Below are 26,557 nucleotides of genomic sequence, written 5' to 3' on the forward strand. Positions count from 1 at the left end.
TTAAATTCTTACTCTTTATTGACAACCAAAATAGTTGAAATCAATACAAGCTCACTTTAGACATCAGATTTGAACAAATGTTTCCCATTGTGTTAAGCTGGAGGACAATTCTGACACAAAATTAGAAACAAAAAAAACACTGAATGGAAAGTTATGATTTATTATAAAAAAGCCCCAACCCTCACCCAAAGTTAACCAAGTGTACAAAACCTCCACAGAAGAAAGAGACTGCTGTGTACACAAAATACACAGAGCAAATAAAGCAGAACAGTTACAGAGACAAACTTGGGGCATTACCGGAAAGCCAGCCGGCTTCCTCTTGAGGGGCCAACACTGGCACTTGGCTAAAGCTGTGCTACACTCACACGCTGTATAAACAGAGCTGGTCAAGTGCAACAGCCATGGAGGTAGGAGCATGTTCATCTGGCAGGTAAGAGAGCTGGCACCAACATCTTCCCACTCATGCAAGCTCCCCACACACTGCAGGTGCCTGGATCCTATTCCAAGTCTTATTGTAGGAGCATGGGGTGTTTCTAACAGAAGGATCTGTGCTGTTTCCAGTGTCAAATTCTAAAACTCAAAATATTTAAAGTTTTCTTTTTCAGAAGTAGTTCTTTATTGGCTTTTCCATAAGAAACACCAGTAATAGATTAAAGCCTGCCACTAATTTTCTCCCTGTAACTTTGTTTCCTGTGTTGCAGTAACCAACCCTCCACAATGAAGCCTGCCCTGTGTTTAAGATTGAACAGTTGGACTGCACCTCTCAAATCTCTGAAACTTGTATTAATAACTCTTATACTGCTGAAAAAAAAAAGTTTTTATTTTCATCAAAATAAGTGCTGCAAGACTACATAAAAGATGCTTTCTTGATCTTTATAAAGAAATTGTTTCAAGTCATTTAATGACAAAATTATGGATTTTGGCAGGAATAAAATTTAGCTCCAATGCATGAACTTTTTGTTTAAATGACATTTGTGAGAAATACTGACCAGATGCCATAGTCTTCTGCTAAAAATGTGAAAAGGGCCAAAAGTAGAAGCCTAAATAGAAACTTGTTCAAAGACGTATTAAGTGCAGAAAAGAGTGCTGGTACAAAGCATAGTTCCATAATTGATAAATAAAATCCAAGTGATTTTATGCATCTTCATATTTTAGCAGATATTTTAAAAGTCTTATTTCTTGCTGGCATCCATCTAAAAATACTTACCTAAACCGCCAGTTTTTAAAAAGATTGTTAAAATCAGACATGCGGTCTTCCCACTTTCCAAAAATGTCAAAATACATTGTGAAATTAGGAAAGCTTACATGGACTTCAGTAACGCCGTTGACAGACACTGTTTCCTCCAGGATTCTCCTGGAGAAGCTGGCAACTGATGGCTTAGACAGGTGTACTCTTCACCAGGTAAAGAACTGGCTGGGTGGTCAGACATGAAGAATTGCAGTGAACAGAGCCAAATCCAGTTGGTGACCGGTCACGAATTATGTTCCCCAGGGCTCAGTATTGGGGCCAGTTCTGTTTAATAATCATCTGGACAAAGGGATCAAGTGCACCCACAGTAAGTTTGCAGATGACAGCACATTGGTTGGGAGTGTTAACCTGCTAGAGGGTAGGATGGCCATACAGAGGCATCTGGACTGACTGGATCAATGGGCTGAGGCCAACTGTATGAGGTTTAACAAGGCCAAGTCCTGGGTCCTGCACTTGGGTTATAACAACACCAGGCAGAGCTACAGGCTTGGGGAGGAACAGCTGGAAAGCTGCCTGGCAGAAAAGCACCTGGGGGTGTTGGTCAACAGTGGCTGAACATGAGCCAGCAAGAGTGCCCAGGTGGCCAAAGAGACCAACAGCATCCTGGCTTGTGTCAGCAATAGTGGGACCAGCAGGACCAGGGAAGTGATGTTCACTGTACTCTGCACTGGTGAGGCCACAGCTCAAATACTGTGTTCAGTTTTGGGCCCCTCATCATAAGACAGATATTGAGTTGCTGGAGTGAATTCAGAGAAGGGCAGTGAAGCTGGGGAGGGGTCTGGAGCACAAGTCTGATGAGGAGCAGCTGAGGGGACTGGGGCTGTTTAGCCTGGAGAAAAGGAGGCTGAGAGAAGACCTTATTGCTGCCTACAAATACCTGAAAGGAGGGTGTAGTGAGGTGAGTGTCAGTCTCTTCTCCTGAGTAAGAAGTGATAGGATGAGAGGAAATGGCCTCATGATGCAGCAGGGGAAGTTTACATTGGACATTAGGAAAAATTTCTTCACAGAAAGAGTTGTCAGGTAGTGGAACAGGCTGCCCAGGGAAGTGGTTGAGTCACTATCCCTGGAAGTGTTTAAAAGGTGTAGACATGGTGCTTAGGGACATAGTTTAGTAGTGGACTTGGCAAGGTCAGATTAACAGTTGGACTCAAAGATCTTAAGGATTTCCAACCTAAATGATTTTGTAATTCTATTCTTCTAATTCCACTGTCCTGAGAGTCATTTAAATATCACAACTGACACCTGTAGTGATATGGGCAATTTATAAATATCATGCTTATTTACCAAGTTCTTCTGTTAATCAGCATTCTTATTCATTAATCCACTCCTGAAAAACATTTCCCTCCCATTTTAAGACGTGGCTCAATTAACACATTTCAAATGGGCAAGACCAGTCCATATAATTTAAGAAAAAAAAAATCATAACAAGCACTTCTACAGTAACCTGAAAAAGTCAATGTCATTTAAAGGAAAATTAAACAAGTACATGATTATATATTTCTGAGGAATGGCGTCTCATGTTTGCAAAACAAACAATCTTATACACCATAATTTAATACTATGGGGCTCATATCCTTAAGTCATATAGACTCAAAATGAATTCAGGAATTTTCATCAGAAATCTGTGAGCTTAATTTGAGGATAAATACTGTGGGATTTTTTAAGTTAAATTCTAGAGTTCAAAACTCATCTCCAAAGGAATAAGGAAGAACTGTCAACAGTTCCTGGTCAGATACCTGCCAGATGGACACTTTAGAGAGAAGCTGATTTCTTTAAGAGCTAGTGAAGTGTAAAAGGCACTTAAATATACAATCATTACAGTAAAAAAATGTTTCCAAAGCTTTCCGAGTTGTCTTCTATGCTTGCTGAGACCACAAAAATCGGTCACATCTTTCCAACATGGACTGAATCAGCGCTCTGCAATTAAACCAAAGAGGGGAAAAAAGGTCAAACAGTTAAAAAAAAGCTCACAACAGAAAGAACGACAGAGTTTTGGGTTGCTTTTTAAATATAAGTTTGTCCAAAATGTGATTATATTTCAGACGTAGCATCATGACATCACCATGCATGCCTTCTCTAGAAGGAATAGGCAAGATCAGAGTCAGTGCAGGACTCCGCAAGACAGATGTCTCCTTCAGGGCACTTCCTTCATACATATCTGTGATGTCTGATTTCCTGTTTCCTCATTTTCCATTTCAAAATGCCTATATTGCACAATACATAGCTCTTAAACAATAGGAAAGCTTTTGGCCAAATTTAAAAGCTAAGGTAAAAATGTGAAGCATTTAATCTTTTTGTTAACTGGAAAAAAAAAAAGTTTAAAGCACCAAGAAAATCTAAACTGAATTGCGTGCATACATGGATCTTCTAGTGAAGAGTCATCTTACCTTTGCCTTTTCTCAGCAATTCTCAGTATCTCACAGACACCAGTAAATCTCTCAGACAATTCTAGTGTCAAGCCACACTCCTGCAAGAGAGGCAAGGCACGATTTGGGCCGATGGCCTTTGCCAGTAAGAGAGCTACATTTTCCACAGTGATACAGTCCGGGCAGCTCGGGCTGCCATTGCTGACAGCATTCCCATTCTGGGGGCCATGCTGGTGGAAAGCTGTGCTATGATTTTGTGCAAGATGCAGAAGAAACTTCCATTCTTCTATGGTCTCCGGAATGGAACCTAAATGTAAAATCAGTTCGTTACCTTATTTGTCAAACAAAGGTTATTTTAAGTCTGGTATTTGAAATATTTCTGTACTTAAAAATGGAAGCTAGCTATTCTCGTTTTCTCTGTGAAGATTTAAGAAAACCAAGAATAATCACCAAGGATATTGTGTACAGAAGCCTACTGCCTTGACTGACTTGGTGTAAAGAGTCAGTGGTGAACTACACACAAAGCTTCACAACGGTTCAGTATTTAAGGCTTTGGATTCAATCAAGACACAAAGAATCGTTTTGTCCACCTTAGGGCTACTGGGAATTTTCTTTTGAAAGTTGTGCTATGTGGTACAATGCTTTGCTCACCCTAACTTTGTGTGTGCACAGGTAGCGGGGGGAGTGCTGTGCAGGGATGCTAGCTATTCCTCTATTTACAACACCATGTTTAGCTTTTACTCCCAACTGATCAACAACTCTACATTCTTGAACTTATAAGCATGTTCTAGCACAACTGATTTCACAAAGCACAGTGTGAAGATACAATAGCGTAACACCCATTTATGTAATTCAAATATGCTGCACCAGAGACAGTGCTACCAAAACACTTCAAAGCATAAAAGTTCAAACTCTACTTTGGACAATCTGAATCAGTATATTATAAGGGCAGCTCCTATATCACAGAAGTATCTTTACACAGCTTAAGACTCACTAACCATCTTCTCCATTCAACAGGCTCAAATCATCCAAGTGAGCAATATTAGCAAAGGCTTCTATTCTTCTATCCAGCTCCAGACAGAGAAAAAGATATCCAGGCCAAAATCTTGAATAAGAGAGTAAAGATGTCCAGGAATCAAATATTGATTCTAAACTAAAGTCAACAGTAATTAAATGCTCATTTAAATATCAGTGAAAACAGAAGCAAATGAATTTCTTGAACGCCAGAAATCACGAGTGGGGACACAGGGAATATTCCTTAAGCAAAAGGGGTATTCGGTACATTAAATGGGACACAACATTCATCCTCAAAACAGGAAAGGTTTTTAAATGAAACCTGTCCATGTAAGGAGCAGATGGGAAGTTTACATTTGTATCTTTTGGGGGGTCAGAATACAAATTAACCAAGCATCACGAACTAACAAGCTTTCATCTTACCCGTGTGATTTACAGATGTCAGCCATCTTCTCCTTTGTAACAAGATCAGCTGGGAGTTTAATCAAAAGCAGAATGAGCTGACTGTAACCCCAAGTAAACAAATGTGATCGTGGCCTAGAACAAGAGAAATTCAGTTTTAAAGCATCAACGGTTTTCTTCAGAACATTATGCTGTCTCTACAAGATAGGCACGTATATATGAAAAGAAAGAGGAAAAACAAACGCAGCACTGTGTGTAGTCTCAGTACAGCAGCCATTCTGAAAGCATTATTTAATCCTGTGGTTGCTTCTGCTAAACTCTGCAATATGCAAAATGCTTCAAGGATTCAGTGACATCCAACCTGTCACACAACATCTAAACCAAAAGCCTGCAAACCCACTAAAGCTTTTTTTGCTGCACTCAGGACCTTGGATGAAGCCTACTTTACCTGGGATTTCCTTCTGCATCCATAGTATTTGCTCTTTGTGGTGCATCACGAGAAACTGCCAAGCACAACCAATCCAGTCGTACAGATTCAGGCTGCAGGAGAGATCTAAGGAGAGATGACCTAGAAAACAAAACACAGAAAAAAACCACCAGTTTTAAATATATCCGATATGAAGAAGCAGAGACTGTGTGGTGACAGAAAAAAAAAAAAAAAAAGGGATGTTAAATCAAATATGGAAAAGCCTAGAATGATTTGTGTCCCCAGAAACTGAAGGGGCTACAGAAAACCATCAAGTTTGCAGGCTGAGTTCTCCCAGGTTTGTGGGGTTTTTGCTTTGTTTTTCCTAAAGCTGTCAAACCTTGGCATACTGAACTGCAGGCACAGGAACAAAAACAGTCAGTTCATTTGAAAATATTATTTAGAAAAACCATGTCAAAAATAGCATCTAATCCTAGAAAAAAAAAACAGCCTGAGAGACCAGCTAAAACTGGTAAAATTAATTGGAATCTAATGCTAAAGAACACCAAGCAAGTAAATACAGAAACAGTAAAAAAAGCCCCCCAAAACCAAGAACCCACACACAGCTACAAGATAAAAAGAGCAGACAGATGAAAAAGATTCTATATTCCCTTTACCTTTTATCCTCTGGCTTTGATTTCAGCAGACTATCTAAATATGCCAAAAAGTGAGCTGGATCATTCCTGCAAAGCTGTTTGATATCAGAAGGCAAAATAGAGGGGTGGAACTTGATCAAGGGCCGAAGAGCTGTTTCCCCAAATTTTTCATAAAGCCTAGAGAGAGAGGATAAAAGCTTTCTTCAGTATTGTCCTGGTTTTGTTAAAAAACAAGTTTCTCTTTTAGTGAATTTGCCTGTCAGCTAAAGCCTTCGTATTAGCTGCATTTTCCTGGAGAACCCAACACGTTTTGGTAAACACAGCAATGGAATGCAAACTTATTGATAAGGACAGATTCACATCTCAAACGGGGGCAACAAGAAACAGATGACCAAGAAACTGACCAATGGTGTATAACATTTCATTCACGTGAATACTTCATATAAAAGTGGGAGATCACAAGGATCTCGTCCCTCTTTGCCCTTCTTTGTCCCTTCTGCTTATGGCTGACATTAGGAGAGGACCTTGCTAGTTGTTCCTGTGAACTGAGGCCTAGTGACAGACTCAATCCAGCTCCGGTTGGCTGCAGAGTCCAATCCAGGACTTCAGGTGCCAGCTCTGCAGTTGCTGAGACTTTCAAGATTGGTTTTGTATATTTTGTATTATTTTCTCTATTCTTATTGGTAGCATTAGTAAAACATTTTTAATATTTCTAACTCTCTTCTCTCTGTCCTTCTTTCCCTCCCGATCGCCCGTCCTTAGTGGGAAGGGAGGAGAGGGATGGGCAAAAGTGGCAAGGGGACAGGGGAAAGGAGGTTAACAATACATCTGCCAGGGTTTTATTGCCACCCTGCAATCTAAACCCTCGACAAGTATCAAACAGCAAAATTATCATTCTTAGAAGATCTCTTGCAAGTTCAAGATAGTACTGAAAGGTGTTGTCTTTAAAAGACTCCCAGAAAGCTTCATGAATTGCTAGGTGAACCTATTCCTGCTAGCAAGTTAACACACTGAACACGAGAAAAAAAGCACTTGTCTACAAACCTCTGAGCATGTACCAGTAAGAGCGGGCTGTTGTCCCAAGGCCCCAGGTCATGCAGCCGTTTCAGTATTTTCAACATATCTTCATTTTCCATTGCTAAAGCCACTGGACTGTGACAAGTTAGTTCTGAAATTAATCAGCGCACAAGTTACAAAATATGGGAAAGTTTTTTTCCTCTTAACACACACACACACAGAGATCTGTAGTTAAGCACAAGAATAAAAGTTATCACTGCTTTAATGGAACACTCTAGCTAACAGTAGTAGCAAGAGAACAGATCCTACTTGTTCATTTCATTAAAAAAAAAAATCAACATCACTGATCTGCAATTAAAGCAAATTACAAGTATAAAATGATACAATTAAGGCATGAAATAATATTCTTGATATATTTTCCTTTTCTTTAGACTTCTGAAGAGGTAATTTTTCTCTCATGAAAAAAGATAACCCACTGCAGGACACGTGCCTTGTTGAATATAATGCAGATCTGCATTAGTTTTCAAATATTATAATTTGCTTCTATTAATAAAAACTTCAGTTTGAACACCAACTTCACAGAATGCAGAATTCAACACAGAACTCAATCCTGAGAAAATGCAGATATTAATCTACATGGACAAGTGCTGTCCAACGCAGGACAAACTGGGAATGCATACATTACTTTCACTTATAAGGCTCTCAGAATCCAAACAGTGAACAGATTTCCAGAAACCCAAATACCAGATACCAACCCTCAAAGTAAGGTTCTGTTGTTTGATTGCTCTTTGTTGGTGTCAAATCAATGCTAAGACTTTATTTCATTCATAAAAGAAAAGCATAAAGCAGAAGCTGAATGCAGAGAACAGATGAAGTTCTGTTTTCTAATCTAATCAGGAAGCTTTGGTTCAGTAAGGTTAAAGAGGCATCAAAAAGATCAGAAAGGATTTCCGTGAAAAAAAAAAAGCCTGAGTGATCACAGGCCACTCATTTGCATGGAACCATCTACTCCATTCAGTTTTGTTTCACATCAACCGTATTTCTCTACAAGTCAAATCTTCAGTTTTCAGCACAAATACCCCTCTTCTAGCTCTCCCTTCGCTTCTATAGACATCCAATTCTAATTAAGATGCTTTTGCTCTTTGAAGCGTACATACTTGTTTTTAAACAGATCTGATCTGTAATCACTACAATGTTAAATCAATGAACCGTATATAAATTTAAAGGTTCAGAAGTAATTTCTGTGGAATTGCAAAGTGGGGAGAGGAGAGGAACAGTCTCTCCAAGGAACCAGCAGTTCTTCCTAAAACAAGAAACCAAACAGACCAAAAACTGAACAAGAAGTCCCACACACCAACCAGCCTCCCCCTCCCACAATACATCTGCAGAAGGAAAATTTGCAGACACAAATCGGGGAGTCGTCAAGGTTTTTTTTCTCCCAAACAGTCTTACTTTCGGTTTACCAGTCATAACATTTTCATTAGTTACCTTTCAATCCTGCAATGTATGTTTCCCATACGTTAGGACTGGTTGCATACATGGTTATAATACACTGCTTTAGTCTTTTTAAATCCAAAAGAAAGAAGTAGCTTCGCATAAATCTACAAGCCAAGGTCCACAAAGCTGCTAGTGGCAAAGTTCCATCAGAGCTTCCTGCAGCCTCACCATTTCCAGCAGAAAATACACACAGCTCAAAACACAGTGTTGTCAACTCGATGAGATCTTTCTGAACATCTGGCTCTATGACACATGGAGGAGACACTTGAAAAGTGCAGTCCAAAGGTCCCTTCAAATCCACATTATTTTCACACATGGTTTTGCTTCCATAGGTTTCATCAGTATTTTCCTTCCCAGTGCAGTCTTCCAAGATGCTACTCTGTTCTTTGTCTGCTGGGTCTCCATCAGTTGGATCCAGATGTAGGTTTTCCTCCAGGATTGCCCTCTGTTCTTCAGCACCCACGTTCCTGCTTTGCTTAGTAGAGGAACCAGAATGCTCTTTGCTGCCAAACCTCTCTTCCAGATAGACAAGCCATTCTCTTAAAACCCTTCTCATACACTCTGGTTCTAACAAAACCAGGGGGTCCTGGAGTTTAGCTCTGCAGCATAAAAAAGAAGTTTGCTAAGTTGCTTGACTGTTACAAGATGTGCAAGTGAAGTATTATATACGCTTTGTGTAACTCAATGTGTATTCCTAAACTTGATGTAGTGTTGGCTGTTGGTTTTTTTTGTTGTATTGCCTTTTTTTTTGTGTGTGTGTGTGGTTTTGAGTGCATCAAACAGAATTCAGGCTATTTAGGCTGTCTGCATTTGATACCACTGCATTCTGAGTTCCCCTAGATTTCTTTCAGAATGGATTTTTGTTTGCTAGCTGGTTTTGCTTTTTAACTGTGCTTGTAGTTAGGACAAAAGCATAATGCTAGAGTACCTGAATAAGCATTTTGTGGGTTCTGCTTCGTTTAAATAAGTGAAACAAATAATTAAAACAAATGAGATCCTTTCAGATTATGTTAATAGAGGTTTACAGCATTACTGTTACATGTATGCAATGAAAAAAAAAAAATTAAAATCAATCATTTTTCTACCAAGGCCAAATATATCTATACACTAAAACATTTCCTTGCTTACGTAGCTTCTGCTGTTGCAGCCTTGAGATCTCTTAGATGGTCCTCCTCTGGAAATTGGCAGCTCTGTGGTTCTAACCTAGAAAAACACATTAACTTCAGTATTATCTGAAGTACTATCTTCAAGTGAAGATTTTAATGCCTTTATTAAAAAAAAAATAAAGCTTTCATTTCTACAGAAGAAACAGCTCAACAGAAATTATGGATGAATTTGGCATGAAGAGCAACCAATAACACTATTTTCGTGGCCTTCTAGATGGCTTCTACTCCAACTGCAGTAGATTTCTGATGGTACTGAATAAAAATCAGTATCACGGCACTATAGGAAAATTAGTCCAAAGTGGTAAATTAGCAAATCATTGGAATATGAAATAACTTAGCTCTGTATTAACTGAACAACCATTAAAGAAATTCAATGTTTTATAGCTACCATTATTTTAAAAAGAAAAAAAAAAGTTTTTAGGGAGATTAAAAGTGTTTATTACCCACTGAGAAAGGAAATGAACTGTTAGACTCATGTCTATAACTATAAGAAACACCACAGATCAGCAACTCTCATGTAGTGTAATACACAATGTTTTTGCTCTTCAGTTATTACAACACTCTGGAAACTACACGCTCCACCACCCAGAACTGCTTATTGCCTAATCAGCTTCTGGGAAAGCAGTGCCAGGGAAAACCCAGGAAACACCCCATAGTAGTAAAGGCAGGTGGAAAAACCTAACACAGGCCTCCCCGTTCTGCTTGAAACAGTATTTTTCCTTTAGGTTGCTATCCTCAGAATACCCAGCAAACACAACTGCTAAGAAAACATGATTTTGCACTCACACTTTCTCTTCCTGGGGAGATGCTACCAGATTAACAGTCAACTCCTGTAGCTGCTCGTCATCCTTTGCTTCTTGCCTCCCTCTAGTATCAGGACTTATATGAAGGGTACCAATCTTTTCAGTAGTTTTGCGTACAAAGCTGGAAACACTGCAAGTCAGAAGTTCAAACATTTAAAACTGAAAGTTCAAAACTGAACAAATCAAGCACTTTCTTTTCATGCTTATGGTTTAGAAAATTCAAAACATTGCACGTACTTCTGAAGGTTATTTTGAGATCCTCACACTATTGATATCAGCTCCAATTTTTTGTTGCAGTACATAATTCACATACATAAGTGATCAAGGGAGGGCTATGCAATTTTTCAGACCATCATTACAGACCAGCAACATTTTAGCTAAGGAACTAACATACTTTTATAAAAAAAGTGTGTAAGTTGTGTAATTAACACCATGTCCTTTATATTTGTGTCCCATCCTCCCTGTTTTTTAAAGTGAGTTTTAAAATAACAATTTCATTTTTGCTTAAAACAGACACTACCATATTTATTTGCGGCAGGTATAAGCTACCATTATTTCATGAACACTTGCAGAACTGATTAGATTCACTGAAAGGTGTGTGAGGGGAGATGGCAGACCACACGGTATATTTTGCAAGAAAGTTTTAGCAATACCTAGCATGCTTTGAATATTTCAATGTTTGTCCCTAAGAAAGAAACACAGTAAGTCTTCACACATTCTTCAGAAATCTAAGTACTAGGAAAGCAAAACGCCAAAATAATATTCATTAAGTTTGCTTTGAATACAAACCATATCTACAGTTTACAGAGTAATGTTAAACACTCTTAGATATTTAAACATCATTAGCCATTTAAAAACTGAGATTGAAATCTTGGCTCCGGTGAAGTTAACAGAAGCTCTTCGTATCTTCATTAGAGTCAAGAAGGAGGCTTTAAATTGCCTAGCAAATGTGACTGTACTTCCAGTGTTTCAGTTCAGCTGTTATAGTTTTGTAGAGCAGAGTATGAACTAAACCAGACAATGCTACAAATTCAGAGGAGAGAAAAGAGAAAGATGTAATGGATGAGTGAACCTGATGCAGGTTTTACCTTTCTTTGACAGCTTGGAGAGAGACGAGAGGAGATGGGGAACGAAATGACAAAGGAATACTGAATGGGAGAAATGTCTCATTCCGGTCAGCCTCAACCGTCACAGATGCATGAGATACGTTGTCTAACAAATGGAATTGAAATAAAGAGTCATGAAACAAGTGGCCTGGCAGAAATGGAACAGTGAAACAAATTGCTAGTCAGGAATTCATTAATGGATAACCTGCATAGGATATTTTCATACTTAATATTCAGAAAAGTGCTACTTGGCTTCAAGGACCATTTTATTACTGACTTTGAACCTGGCAGGTCTACTTCACTAATAGTTTTCATACAGTTGTTGCCTTGTTATAGATCCAAAAAAACTATCTCCTAAAGTACACTTACAGTCCATTTAGGGAACAAAAACCTTGATTTAATCCATTGACTGTTATTAAAACATCTAGGAAAATTAAGTATCATGGCATATGTCAATTCACATTGCATGATTTCCTAAAACCTAAATCACATATGAATGGATAGAGATGCATAAGCCATGGCAAAGGTATAAATCACCCTTCTATTTGAATGGACTTGAAAAATAATTGAACCCACAGTTCTTCAGCTTTTGGTAAGAATCACAAGAAATACAGAATCACTGACCATTTCCTTTTCACTCATATCTCTTAACAGTATCTACAATGTGTTTTGATTAATCGTTTCCTGGTACAAACACACACTGTATCTGACTATTTCCTTTTCACTCATATCACTAACAGTATCTACAATGTGTTTTGATTAATCATTCCCTGATACAAACACACACTGTATCTTTAAATCATAGAATGTCCTCAGTTGGAAGGGACCCACAAGGATCATTGAGTCCAACTCCTGTCCCTGCACAGGACAACCCCACAGTTCACACCATGCATCTGAGGGTGTTATCCAGACTCTTCTTGAATACTGTCAGGCTTGGGGCTGTGATGCCTCCCTGGGGAGCCTGTTCCAGGGCTCCACCACCCTCTGGGTGACAGAACCTTCTCCTAATGTCCAACCTAAAATTCCCCAGCACAACTTCCTGTCATTCTCTTGGGTCCTAACATTGGTTGCCGAGAGAAGAGATAAGCGCCTGCCCCTCCTCCTCCTCTTGTGAGAAAACCCACTTAAAAAAAGAAAAAAGGATTCTTTCAAGTAAGGATGACACTGCATTTTGCAACAGTCAGCACTGTCTGCGCTGTTGAGAGGAAAAGCTGCTATGCTGCTACAGAAATTCCACCATCAGAATTCACAGTCTCTCCTGATAGTGCCTAAAGGTCACAAGTGATTTTAAGATTGCTTATAAATAAGGCTGCTTGTCTTCATCATGCAGATTAGAAACTTAAAAACTTATGACATCTTACATAAATGTGAGCATGGAAACACTAAGTCCACTTCTCTTAAATACCAAATTAACTAGACATGCTGCAGAACTTTTCTACCTTCTGACATTCAAAAACTACATCCCTTCTTCTTAGAGTTTTAATATTGGAAATGATACACTTCCAGGTTTTCTCATTTCTTGTTTTGATGGTGATGTAGATAAAGAAGCAAATGTAAAGACAAATGCTACAAACAACATGTAGTTTAGTCAGCAGGACAACACTACTGACAAGTAGGGGAGTAAATACTAATTTCTGTGCTCTCCATCCTCATTGTGGGTTTTCCCAACAATGCACCCAAATTCTCTCCATCCTCAATTGGCATCTACTCTCTGAAAAAGCTAAAGAGTAGCCTTTTAATTGGAAAGCCTCTCTACTATACTTGGAACTAAGCCAGCTCCCCATCATCCTGTGTTTCTGCATCCCCTCCCAATCCCAACCAGAGCAGAGAGCAAGACCCATTATTGTTTCACTGTAGCTTTCACCCGGTGACAGGTATTTCTTGGGAAATTAAAAAGCTCCCTGGATGGTCTAAGTGTTAGTTAATAACAATTTGATCATTGCTGTGCTAATGTACACACATGTAAGAGGTGATCCCCTGTACACATCAAACCCTGCAAGAAACTTAGTAACACTATCGTAAGCCTGCTGTTCTCCCTGAAGAAACAAAGCCAGAGCCAAGATTAAGAAACTCTTTTCTGGAACTAATATTACTGGAAGGATAATGGCAGCAAACAAATCTAATTTGAAGTTCAATTAACACCAGCATAGTCAGCTGAGAGAATCTTCGCATTAATGCTAAACTGCACATTAAGTGGAGAGGGGGGAAACTGAATGAAGTCCTAGCTTGGCAAAAACCCTCTGGTCCTTTTGTTTTGTTTCTCTGTGTCATGTTTGGTTTTAAACTCGGATTTCCGTGAAGCCAGCATTTCACCTCGATGTTTCAAGAGGAGTTTGAATGGAAGGTGGGGTAACTGTGTTCCCATTGATCAACCTGACATGGATAACTTCACAGTGGAAAATAAGAGCACAGAACCAATCCAACCAAATTATTGTGGAAGAAATAAAAACTGCATCTGGAAAACATATGTTCATTAAGAAATATTACCAAGTTCTACTTGCTCATCTTCGGGGTGTGCAGGAAATTCTTTTAGTCTCTCATCTTCTGAGAACGTTTGACTGTGGAGAGAACATGAATCTTCATCTGACTGACTGCCTCTTCGACTGATAACACGATATATTCCAGAGTCTAACACACTGAAGCTTTCCTGCCCAACAAGGGAGAGGAATTAGATGTGCAAGTTGTACTTCCTTGTTAAACTTCCTGCAATGATCTCAACCAACCATATCCACAGAAATAGCCTCGTGACACTCCACAACTCACCACCTGGAAAAGCCCTATATAACAGCATATTTTTGACACACTGAGAATGGAAAAATACACACATGCCAATAAGTATGTAGTCCAGTGACTTTATAAACATGTATATGCTACAGCTGGTGTACTTAGTACAAGACCAGGAAACAAAAAGCTCTCTCTGCTTCAGTCCTGCATCCAACGCTGTCACTTCGCCCCTTTATACCTGTGTGCCCAAGAGTCCATATTCTTTTTGCTGGTTAACCATACCCAGCTAGCACACTTACAGACCCTGTAAAACCATTTGGTTCTTTTTGCTCTTGGTCAGTTTTTGTAGTTTACTTTCTCATCTGCTAACGAAAAAAACTTGTCTACCACATCAAGATAGAATTAACATTACTTAATTTTTTTTAAAATTTTATTCTTTAAATATTGTTAGAGTGAAAACAAAAACTGATATTGTATTAACTACAAAATACTTCCTCCTTCTTGAAAAGCTGCTGGGAAGTCAAGAAAATACTAAGTAGCTGTATGTGTAAAAGAACATTAGAACTATGCTTTGATTTTTTTCCTTAGAGCTTTCAGCTTAAGCTCCTTAGAGCAAGACAATTTTTTTTAAATAGAGCAAGGATAGTTTTGAGCATTCAGATATTCAGTTTTCACCACATAAAACTGCAGTTACAATCAAGACGACCTTTCAGAAGCATGTTAAGAGACTAAACTCAGCTGTGGAGAAAACCTTCTTCCTATCAATCTTTGTTCACATCTCAGCCATTAGCCACAAAATAATACAGAAAAAAGACAGAGGTCTGAAAGCTTCAAGAATGCAAGTAGTAGTATTTCATACCTCCAAGTAACAAGTGATAGCACAGGGGCAAATGGCCTCATATTGCGCCAGGGGAAGTTTAGATTGGATATTAAGAAAAATTTCTTCATAGAAAGGGTTGTCGGGCATTGGAACAGCCTGCCCAGGGAAGTGTTTGAATCACTATCCCTGAAGGTATTTAAAAGATGTGTAGACATGGTGCTCAAGGACACAGTTTAGTGGTGGACTTGGCAGTGTCAGGTTTACAGCTGGACTCAATCTTAGTCTTTTCCAACCTAAATCATTCTATGATTCTACCCCACCTAATTTTAGAAAGTAGCATTATCAGCTGTCATAGACATGGTGAAAACGAAAACCTCATCTTCAAAGTGAGCAACTAGGTGATTAAGCCATAAAGATAAAACCTGCTGGTAACACTTACATGAGATGAAATACTGCTCCTTCTACTGCTGCATGCAGAATCTAAAGGTTCCAACTTTGAAATTAGTTCTTCCAGTTGCGTGATGAGATCTTGTTGGGTTGAGGCATCCAGCTGAGACTTCAAGTGTTCCAGCTTGTCAAGGGGCAAATTTTTTCTTGCCTAAAAGTACACAGTGAAACAGAAGCATTACTGTTTCTAATGCACATGAGAAAAGGAAAAGGTACCATATATGCAGCCTAATTTTAATCCTAAAATTATTATGTTCAGAAGGCTTTTTAAAAACTCCAGGAATATGAATCTCAGAAACCTATAGAACTTAATGGAAGGGGGAGACAGGAAACAGAGTGAAGTTGCATTGCACATTTACAAAGACATATTTACTTACTCTGCAAGAAATAACTGAATTTTGGAAGAGACAAGAGACCCTGGCAGCAAGGGTCCAGAACCCTCTTCTTATCAGACGTTCTATGCAGCGGTCTACCAGGACAAGGGACAGGTGCACTACTTTTCCATTTGTATGCAGACAGAACAACTCATTTTTGTAAATAGCAATATCCTGAATATCTGCAAAACCAGATGCACAGAAACATTTAAAAGATGGAAATCGTTAAACAACATTCTTCACTGTTCCCGAAAGAAGGTGAAAATATATTCCACACCTGACCGCAAACGCATGCAAAAGCCTAACACACTGTAGCACAAGCAGCATGTGGAAAACCAGCACTGAAGAGTGGTAAGCTACCCTTTCACAACTAGAAGGCACAAGTTAAAGTGTCAGACTTTCCAGAGTTGCATTTCTAGAAAGCATTCAAAAAGTACACTGAATTACTGAAAAGTATCCTTTTCCTCTGAAAGGGGATGAAAAAGCTAAAGACTGATAAAGATGAGAAATACATCGTCAGCTTCAAAACAGAAGGAAAAGCATTTGCTAGTAGAAAAACACTTCAACCTTTCAACAGTTTCAAATGTAATAGTTATATTATATGTGAACACTTCATGACAAAGGCATTGGAAACCTAACATCAAAAGGGGGAGAAGGGGAGAAGACTGACTAGCAATGACTAATTGTTCTAGGACTATGCCTATAACCATACACACAAAACTGTTTATGAGGGTTCACTCATCCGCCAAATAAGTACATTTCCTCGCTCCATTTTAGATAGGTGTTAGAAAAGACTGGTTTTAAGCTTTCAGCAGGCAGATTACCCTTCACAGGACACCTAAAAATAAACCTGAATAAATAAAGAAAGGATACTACATGTTTTATCTCACAGTTAATGCAGGCATTGGCTGGAGGAGGTGGGGAGAGGTTAATATTCAAGGATATACTTGACAGATGACAAGGAAAAAGTTTTCTGATAATGTTCTGCAATCCAGCTGCAGAAATTAAGCTTGAAAAGCTCCATGTTAGGCAAGGACTTCAGAAGTGATAAACGTAACAGACAATGTTAAAAAGCTAAGGTTCTTAAAGTTTACCTTTTACTTCACTCCAGAGTAAAACTTGAACACTTTGGGGAAGAAAAATATAAATGCCTCTTTCTGTCCAGGTCATCACACAATGCTCACTGCAAGCAAAGCAGACATTAATGGTGCAACAGTTAATTGTCATAGCCACTGTAAAATATGCAGGGATGGCATTAGCTTAAGTACAGCAAGTGAGAAGCAAGATAGTTGTTTTTAGCATGATCCTTGGAAAATTATTATGCAAAAAGATGAAGCTGACAATATAAGTTAGGAAAATAAATAACTTCATGTTATGTCTACTTTATCAACAAGAAACTATGCTGACGAATACTCACGTCAAATACAGTAGCTTGGGGAAAGACAAAGACTGTGGAGAGCAGCTGGAGCTAGTATAATGAGGATCCTGCCTGTAAAGTAAAGTTTACCTGTTACAATAATATCACTTTCTTAATATAATATTCTTAAACCTCTAAATACAAGGCTGACTTAAATAAACATTGTCTTATGACAGCAAAATTCATTGTGGTAATCACACAGACATACCTGCAGAATCAAGGTTCTGGCATTTTTGATAACTCAACATTATTAGAGGAGAACATATTACGATAACACCTAGGATTAACATTAAACTGCACTAGGAGTTTATTTAATCTTCTCAGCATTAATGTTCTTTTCAGCCAGTCTACAAGCCCCAAGCAAGTTTTTCAGTGATGACACTCATGCTTCTACCTGAGAGTAACAACAGGGAGAGGTGGTGATGAGAGCAGCTGCTTGAACTGATGTGTGCTCTGCACTTCCCCATCAAAGTCCACCTCCCACATCCTTGAGCCAGGTCGAGCACAATATATTAATGGTTGCTGATTCCCACTGTTTTTTCCAACAGGGAAGAAACACGCTCCAAATTCTCCATCTCTCTCTTTGTTACCAATTTTCCAGAACTTCTCTCTAGTGGAAAAAACATAGTTGTTAACGCAGCATTAATAAAGGTTCTTATTAGGTTTATGTTGTTCTTGAAAAATCAAATTATTAAATCCTAATTGCTGAATGGGTTTTGGTGCTTTAAAAAAAAAAAATCTGTAATGAGTATTATAAAGCCTATACAAAGTTTATAAAAGACAGGCTGCAGAAATATTAAACAAATCCACAGACCACGAAGTTTTTTTTGTTCTGCAGAACCAGTCAGTCAACCTGGTGATGGGAGGAATATGATTGTGCAAATGATCCCAGAAACCACTTCCAATCACACAAAAGGTGATCATGCCTAGTCAGCATGGATTTATGAAGGGGAAATCACATCAACAGCCCCCTACAACAGAATGACTAGTTAGATAGATGAAAGCAGAGCAGCGGATGTTGTTTATCTTGACTTCAGTAAGGCTTTTGACACTGGCTCTCCTAACATCTTCACAGGAAGTGAAGGAACTGAGGAAGTGCGGGCTAGATAAACAGACATGGAGACAAAGCCCTGCCCTGTGGGAAGAATAACCCTGGTCACCAGTACAGGCCAATGGGCTGGAAAGCAGCTTTCTAGAGAAGAGCCTGAGGGTCCTGGTGAACAACAAACTGATCACGAGCCAGCAACTTGCCCTTTTGGGAAAGAAGGCAAAAAGCCTCCTGGGTTTTAGAAAGTGTTGCCAGCAGGTCAAGGGAGGTGATCCTTCCCCTCTTCTTGGCACTGGTGAGACATATCTGGAGTGCTGGGCCTAGTTCCGGACTCTCCAGTACAAGAGAGACAGGGACATACTGGAGCAAGTCCAGTAAGTGGCAACAAAGATGATTATGGCATCACAGCACTTGTCTTATAAGAAGAGGCTGAGAGACCTAGGCTGGTCAATTGGGAACAGAGAAGGCTCAGGGGGATCTAATCATATTCCACATGTATAAGTAACTGAGGGGGGAGTAAGGAAGACAGACAAACTACTCTCAGTGGTGTGCAGTGAAAGGACAAGAGATAACAGGCAGAAATGGAAATACAGGAAATTCCATTTCAACGTAAGAAAAGCTCTGTTGTTGTGAGGGTGGCAAACCACCAGCCATAGCTACCCAGAGAGCTTTTGGAGTCTCCATCATTGGAAATGCTCAAAACCTAGATAGACACAGACCTGCAGAATCTACTCTCCCCAGCTCTGCTTTGAGCAGGAAAATGTAACTAGATGATCTCCAGAGGTCACTACAGAAACCCTATATTTTACAAGTAAAATATAACTTGCCTCTCAGTATCGCACAAGTAAGTACGTGTCAGTGAGGAAATGAGTAGTCTTCCATCCAAATAATCAAGCTGAACAACTCGAGAATCTACAGTGGTTATAATCTGAACAGGAAACATCACAAAAGTAGCAGCAGCCTACAGTTAGGAAAAAAAAAAAAAAAACATAGTGGGCCTCAGTTCAAAATAGAGATTTCATTAAGTTACAATTGCAAAATTCAGAAAAGACTCATGTATGGTACAAATACACAGCATAAGACAGAACAGTTCCTTTCTTCTATCTCCTTTACAAAGCCACGCATCAATGCATAGAGGCATCAAGGTCTAAATCCTCCTTTTCCCAAAAAAAAAAAATAACATATTCCTTTAGCACCTTGACATTTCTTAATAAAGACTGTGTTTTCTGTAACATTAAGAGAGGTTTTTATTCTTGCTTTTGTAAGCTTTGTGCTTTTAGGAATTCTCACAATTCTCTCGCACAGGTACTTTCAGTGAGCAAACAGTTGTATGGAGACAGACCCAAGATATTACTTGATTAAAAAAACCAAACATCCATTGGATTTAGGTTTACACAAACTCTCTATTACTCTGCAGCAAGTTACTTAAATACTATTTATTATATATGTGTCTCAGTTTGCATCGGTGGCAGAACAAAGCCATAGACAGACCTCTTATGAACAAGAAACTACTAGGAACTGCACTCACATTTTCAAGTACTTTTCACAGCTTAGAGCTGTTCTCTTTGTCAAGTCCTTACTCAAAACAGTGCATTACATGAGAGATTCAATAGTTCAATTCCTTTGACAGGCATGAGCAGACACATATTCCACAGGTCTTCCCCCTCTCGCTTTTCCTTTTCTCTCTCTTTCCACAGTTGATTTTTTTTGCTCTTTAAATGTAATAGTCTTGTTACTTTTAAATCAATTTCTCTATCAAACTCTTTCATGAGAGTTAGAAAGGACCTACACAAACACACCTATTCCAGGTCACTCCTTTTCACAGATTAAAAGCAGAAGGACCTAGTAACAGTAAAACTTAGAGTAACACTCAAAGGCTAAAAAATGAGGCTAGTATCATTAATCTGGTGCCATTCGCATAAAATGTAATGGATGTAATAATCACAAAGTCGTATATTTTCCTAGTTCGTATTATCGGCTTCATTTTCTTGCGTAAGAATTTTCCAAGGATCATGCTAAAAAACTGTCTCGCTTCTCACTTTCTGTACTTAACCTAATGCCATCCACCAAACGTAATGGATGTAAGCTTGATGTCCACCTACCATTTTTTTAAACTAATCCACATCTTTAAGAATGAGAGTATCCAGACAGAGACAAGCAAAAATCAGAGTCAGGATTGCCCTTTCTCAGACCAACAGCTGAGTTGAGGACTAAAAGACACAGTTGAATCTGTAGCTGGAGTCTGAGGAATCCAACACACGCAGAAACACCAAGACCCCGGGCTTGGATACTTGTACATTTCAAAAGGAAGAAGCTCAACCAGTTTTTAACTCCCTACATTTGAAAGAGTTTTTATGTCACATCACTTCAACATCTAAAAAGGGCGTGCAGGGGGGGAGTTCACAGGTTAGGATTTCTATTGCTGTCTCAAGAGACTCATTCTTCATCCCAACAGTCACAGCAACCAGAACTTCATCAGTTGGCAAATCTTCCTTGGTTCTACTTTACTAAAATAAACAAGATTCCACACATCAGCCCCTGGGAACCTCTTCATCTCGAAGTATGCAACATTTTACCTTCCCTTGTTTCGATGTGTTAATCTTGATAGCTGATACTTTTCCCACATGATCTCCTACAAAAACACGAAGGGCAGCTGTATCCCAACACAGAGCTGTGACTTTTCTGCCTTTATGCTCAGAGGAAACATAAATCCGTTCTGGCTTCCCACGACGTTCCTGATTCAGCTCCCAGACTACAACAAGACCTTGGCTGTAACAATTAAAGAAGAAAATACAATTTGAGAATAAGTCTTCTAATGTTTTATCAGTGATAAAGATGCCATATTCCAAAGAAACAGCAAAGCTAAGCAAAGTATTATAGTAAATCTCAGAACTAGTTGTGTTTCAGGTTGCACGCTTTCAAGAACTGTCACATTCTTAATTCCGAAGAATATGCATGCTTCCTTGCACTATGATGCATCAGCAGCTTTGTTTGGAAGGCTACTCTCACATTTACTGGAATTGTCAGTGAGGATACAGAAAAATAAGCATTTAGATGGATTTTAAACACTATGTTATTAACTATCAATTTCACTCTGACAGGTCAATGAAGATATTTCTTTTGATGCTGAAGGTCCTCGGGGAGACATTCATCATCATAACTTCACCAGCATTAGCTCTCCCATATATGTGCTGTTACAGAAATAATACTTATTCTGGAATAACTATTACAGAAAAACCTTAAGCAAACTCTGTGCAGAGAATTATTCTGTAGATGCCACTACCAGTTTAGTCCCTGCCTCCCTCAGCAGTTGTGTAAGTCTGAAACTTAGAAGCAACTTCAAAATATTTATCTGGAATTCAGTTTTGTAAGTACATCACTCACCTGGTGGCAACTGCAACATGGTCTTCATCATGTAAACAACAGGCAACCCGGGAAATGGCACCTTCCTGAAAGTGAGTATGGAAGTAAATGCAGGTAAAAGCTGTTCTTGTACTGCCTTTACCACTGTGCAACTTGTATCTCTAAGATATAACCAGATTCATATGAACAGCTCCTACCATTTTGCTGTGATGTGGGGTTTTTGTTTGTTTCAGTTTTGTTTGCAAACACTGAGCTTACTCTAAAGCCACACAGCTGACAACCTCCTGAGAAATGACTGCAGCTCATTCTCCGATTTGGAAAACACAGAAATGAGCCTCCTGTCCTCACGCCTATGGAAGTTGTTCTGCCAGAACTAACAAAGATGGTCCAAACCTTAAGAAAAATGGCTGCATTCAAGTTATGGTGGGAGCAGCAGTGGCTCCCAGGAAATAGCATCTGGCAGTAGAAACAGCAATCCCTTTTCCATGACCTCTTTCAGCAAAAGCAAGCCAGCCTAACTTTTCTTGGCTTATCTGGGTAGTTCATAGTTTGGACATCAAATAATCGGTAGTTATCTACATGTGAGTTGCTCTGGTTTCATATTCAAGGTTTTCTTCTAATTCTTAAATAGTCAGGTGGTTTTGTTGCTGCTGTTAAAAGTAAGATTTTAAAAAACAAAGGTCTGACCCTCTCACGTAATTTCTTTCACACCTCATGAAATCCATTATACCATACACTCTGGGGATACACTCTAGTACTACAACCTTCACCTTGTTTGGACAATTCAGCAATCTGAAAATGCTTGTTGACTCTTAATAAAGATTAACTTGAAACGATGTCTCTTTCCCTGTCCCATTTTCCCTGGAAATTTTTGTACAGAATTCTTCACCCTTACCTTATGAGCAAGAAAGAGTCTTTGCTTCCAACCATCCTTCTGTATAAGGTTCAGCCCTCCTCCTGAACTGCCTAGAGCTAGCCATCTCTTCGACACAGCTATACATGTGCACTGAAAGAATAAAAATCACAATGCACAATATGGCTACTAGTAAGTACTAATAACAGTATCCTTTTCTTGCATTATTATGCTATTTTTAAAAGGCTTCATTGTTTGCCAGCTGTGTGTAACACTCCTGAAACACTGGCAGCACAGTTGCCAAAGATATTAGAATAGCTCTCTCTGCAACTGGAGCAAACAGCAGAAGACAGAATCTGTGTAAGGCTGTATTATTTTATTTATCCCATGGTTGCATTAAAAAAGCCACACAGAGTAGTATTTTCATCTTCTTCCCAAAGTGAGCATGAACACATCCAAACAGAATGACATGAATCCTGTGGGTTACTCAGATAACAAACCAAATAAAACGAAGTCATTATTATAATACAGGAAACAAACAAACAAAAAACCACACACACAACACAACCTCACCTTCAGACGACTAGAATCCAGCCTGAGTGCAGAAAGCAATGGATCCAAACATTCGAACTCTGCCAACACATGGTTGTAAGAGTCTGGAATCGTTGGCACAGAGGCCATTGATGTGCACAACTAACACTGCTCACTCATGGGTGCATTACAGCTTCAGTTTTTAGCTGTACCTGCCAAAAATAAATTTAGTTCTTGACTAGTTCACTTTTTAGTATTACATCTAATGTAACAGCATCAAATTTCAGTTCAAACAGCATCAGGTTTCAGTTTGCAAAAAAGCCCCAAGGGCTGCAATATTAGACCCCTGCTTCATTTACCACAAGTTTTTGTTGAGTTCATTTCAGAAGACTTAACCCATCAGATACCAACCTTAGAAATATTTAAGTTGCAGCTATAAGATACATTTAAATCTACTTGTGAAACAAGTTCTATCTATCCACAGAAAAAGTCTTGTTTTATGGTAAAATGCACCTCTCCCTCACAACATACACCCTTGATCTTAAACTAGTTTTCTCAAAAGAATCTTTTAGCATTCACACTTTCTGCCTGTATCATCTTCTCCCCACAACTAAATTTAAGAAGTATTATCCTCAACTGATACCAAATTTAGAACTTTTGAAAATGTTTAATATAACTACACATAAACGTGTATAAACTATGCTTTCCACAGTACCTGCTTTCCAGCATACAAGATAGATAACATACAGTGAAAACCAAGAATAAATAATTATCAAAGCTGCAACCTCATATATTTTTCCTGAATGGCATATCTTTTAAAAGAATCTTTTGTTGAGAAGTTTTTAAAGTTTAGACCTCTATGTTGCTTTAAAAACCCTACTTATAACACTTCATACTCTAGCTTTTAAATTTTTAAATAACGTTTAGCATGCGATCCCACAAATTAAATAACATCCTCCCAGAAACACCATTATGTGAAACTCTTCATTTCCTCACAAGAAAAGGGAACACTTACTCTCACCAGGCACTAGGAAAAGGGAAGATACACATTTAGGGAGAGAAACAGATAATTATTTCTTAAAAGTTCTCCAAAAAGTCTTAAAAATCTTAAATTATGGGATTTGATAACGACTCCACCCCGGCAGGAGAGACCAAACGACTGATGACTAAAAAAGGAGTTTTTTCTTCTGGATTCGAGTATTCCATCCAGAAAGACGCCCTAATGCCTGTTATACAAACTCTGTCGTAAGGGAGGCTGCATGTAACCTCGATCAAACAAAGCCGATCTGAGGTTTTAAATCCTGTCCTACTCTTAAAAACCGCCTGCCGTCTGCCAGCCTCCAGCTTAAGAAGAGAAGGACAGAGCCATTTATTCTCTCTCAGATACACGGAGTAGAGCCAAGTGTCCCGAAAGCCCTGAGGAAGCCCCGGCTCCTCGCAGAACGCAGGCGGGCAGGGGACCCTACCGGCACGGCCACGCCCCGCAGACAGACCAAGTCCCCGGGAGTCGCGGCTGGGACAGCCAGCGGGGCGCGTCGGAGCGAGGCCAGCAAAGCGGAACGAACGCTCCCCACGGGGCGTGAGACAACGCCCGCCCCAGCGCTCCGACCGCGGCGGCTGCAAGAGCAAAACCGCCGCTGGCCGGGCCTGGAACCGGGAACTCGCGGGGACAGTAGCGACTGCCCGTGGTCACCCACCCTCCCCTCCTGCAGGCACCGGCCTCCTCGCGGCAACACCCAAGCTCCGCCGGCGGCTGCGGCACGGCCAGCGGAAGGCACTGCCCCATCGGGGGACCCGCACAACCCAGAAGCGCCGCTCCCTCTTGAGCCCCTCACCAACGGTTCCCCGCTCGCTCTCTCGCCTGGTCCCTCACACCAACCGCCGGCCCCACCCACAAACAGCGCGCCACGTGACCCGCGTGAGGACAGGGGCGGAGCGGGCGCGTGCGGGCGCTCTGCGCTGCGTCACGCTGGGCGCGCCCGCGCGGGAGGAAGCTGCGTCACGCGCGCCCGCCAGCCCCCCGCCACGTGACGCTGACGCGCGGCGCCCCCTCCCGCCGCGGGCCGTTGCCGAGGGGAGGCCCCTCCCCCGCAGCGCGGTGGCGGCGGCGCCGCCGACCTGGGAGCGAAGCAGCCGGGCCGCCGAGGCCGACGGTGGGGGACGAGCGGGGCCCGCTCCCGCGGGGCCGGGTGACGGCAGGGGACAGGGAGGGCCGGGCGCGGCGCGGGGTGGGGGGGCGGCGGCGCTGTTTATCGCCCCGTCACTCCCCCCTCCGCCCGCTACTGTCATGGCGACGGGGGAGGGGCCGTCACGTGAGCGGGAGGGGGCGGGCGAGGGAGCTGGCTCGCACCACGTGACTGACGGGGACGCGCCGTGGCGGCCCGTTCCACTGTCACGTGAGGCGGGCTCCCGCCCCCGCTCTCGCGGCGCCCCGCGGCTCGTTCCGGTCACGTGCCCGGCCCCTGCCCGCCCCATGGCCCCGGCGGCGGCGGGCTGACCCCCGTAGCGCCCGCTCCCGCCCCGGGCCCCTCCCGCCGGCAGCAGCCAGCACGCGGGCCCGGAGCCGGTCCCCGCCACCGCCCGCACGGTAAGGAGCCGCCGGCGCGGGGGACGGGGAGGTGGCGGCGCCGGGCGCTCTACGTGCGTGTGTTGAGGGGCAGCGGGGCCCGATCCGCCTCCCGGCCCCGGCGGTTACATCCCCGGGTGCGGCGGGGCAGCGCCTGACGTGAGCGCTGCGGCGGGCCTGGCGCCTCGGCAGGGAAGGCTGCGGTGGTGCCGCGGCGGCCTTTGGCCTCCCGCTCTACTTTTGCCCGCTGCCAGCGCCTGCGGCCGGCTGACGGCGGTGGTTGGAGACACCGGGGCTGCTGTGAGGGAAGGGACGGAGAAACGGCGGCCTGAGTCCCCGGGAGAGGTGCAGCGGGACGATGGCAGCGCTGCGCCGGTGGGATCGTGGCCGGGGTGCCCGGGCTGCACCCGAGCGCCGGGTCGCGAGTGCGGGCGGCAGACAAAGAGGTGCCCTCGCACCGCCCGCCTGGGCTGCCAACACCTTCTACCGGGGACGCTGGAAGTCGGACCGTCCCCCCACCACGGCCCACACGGGTTGACCTCGGGCCCGTTTCACCGCAGGCAGACGTGCTACGTGAAGCATAGGTGACAGGAATCGCGGCAGGAGCCGGAGCTGACCATTCAGGTGGGCTCAGGGGCACAGACAGTGGATTCCTTCAGCTGCTGCTGTGCTTGCAGGTGTCCAGGACAGATGGCACTTGTCACCACTCCCCATTCTGCTGAGCTGTATTCG

General features: G+C 41.5%; 2 protein-coding genes across 4 annotated transcripts in view; one reads left to right on the top strand and one right to left on the bottom strand.

The window, feature by feature from the left end:
* HPS5 (HPS5 biogenesis of lysosomal organelles complex 2 subunit 2) lies at positions 1–25,518 on the bottom strand. Of its 2 annotated transcripts, none has more exons than XM_065838011.2 (23): positions 25,378–25,518; positions 23,302–23,471; positions 22,771–22,881; positions 21,897–21,961; positions 21,089–21,281; positions 19,340–19,473; positions 17,859–18,074; positions 17,465–17,536; positions 17,142–17,230; positions 16,051–16,229; positions 15,666–15,824; positions 14,170–14,329; positions 11,665–11,788; positions 10,560–10,706; positions 9,736–9,810; positions 8,599–9,206; positions 7,138–7,261; positions 6,115–6,270; positions 5,480–5,599; positions 5,053–5,166; positions 4,614–4,720; positions 3,637–3,922; positions 1–3,166 (listed from the first exon to the last, which is right to left on the bottom strand). In XM_065838011.2, exons 2-23 carry the CDS (start codon positions 23,407–23,409, stop codon positions 3,106–3,108), a joined length of 3,408 nt encoding a protein of 1,135 aa, XP_065694083.1. In that variant the 5' UTR covers positions 23,410–23,471; positions 25,378–25,518; the 3' UTR covers positions 1–3,105. The 2 variants fall into 2 exon arrangements, with proteins under 2 accessions (XP_065694083.1, XP_065694084.1); XM_065838012.2 differs by lacking the exon at positions 25,378–25,518 and adding an exon at positions 24,957–25,191.
* Positions 25,483–26,557, top strand: part of GTF2H1 (general transcription factor IIH subunit 1) — a 24,804-nt gene continuing 23,729 nt past the window's right edge. Inside the window, exon 1 of one of the 2 annotated variants that reach the window (XM_065838013.2) lies at positions 25,483–25,846. The gene's annotated coding sequence lies outside the window, so the exon portion shown is untranslated. Of the gene's footprint in view, positions 25,847–26,379; positions 26,450–26,557 lie in introns of those variants that run through there. The other variant, XM_071808967.1, reaches the window with a different exon arrangement.

Source organism: Patagioenas fasciata, chromosome 5 (assembly GCF_037038585.1).
Source record: "Patagioenas fasciata isolate bPatFas1 chromosome 5, bPatFas1.hap1, whole genome shotgun sequence".
NCBI classification, from domain to species: Eukaryota; Metazoa; Chordata; class Aves; order Columbiformes; family Columbidae; genus Patagioenas; species Patagioenas fasciata.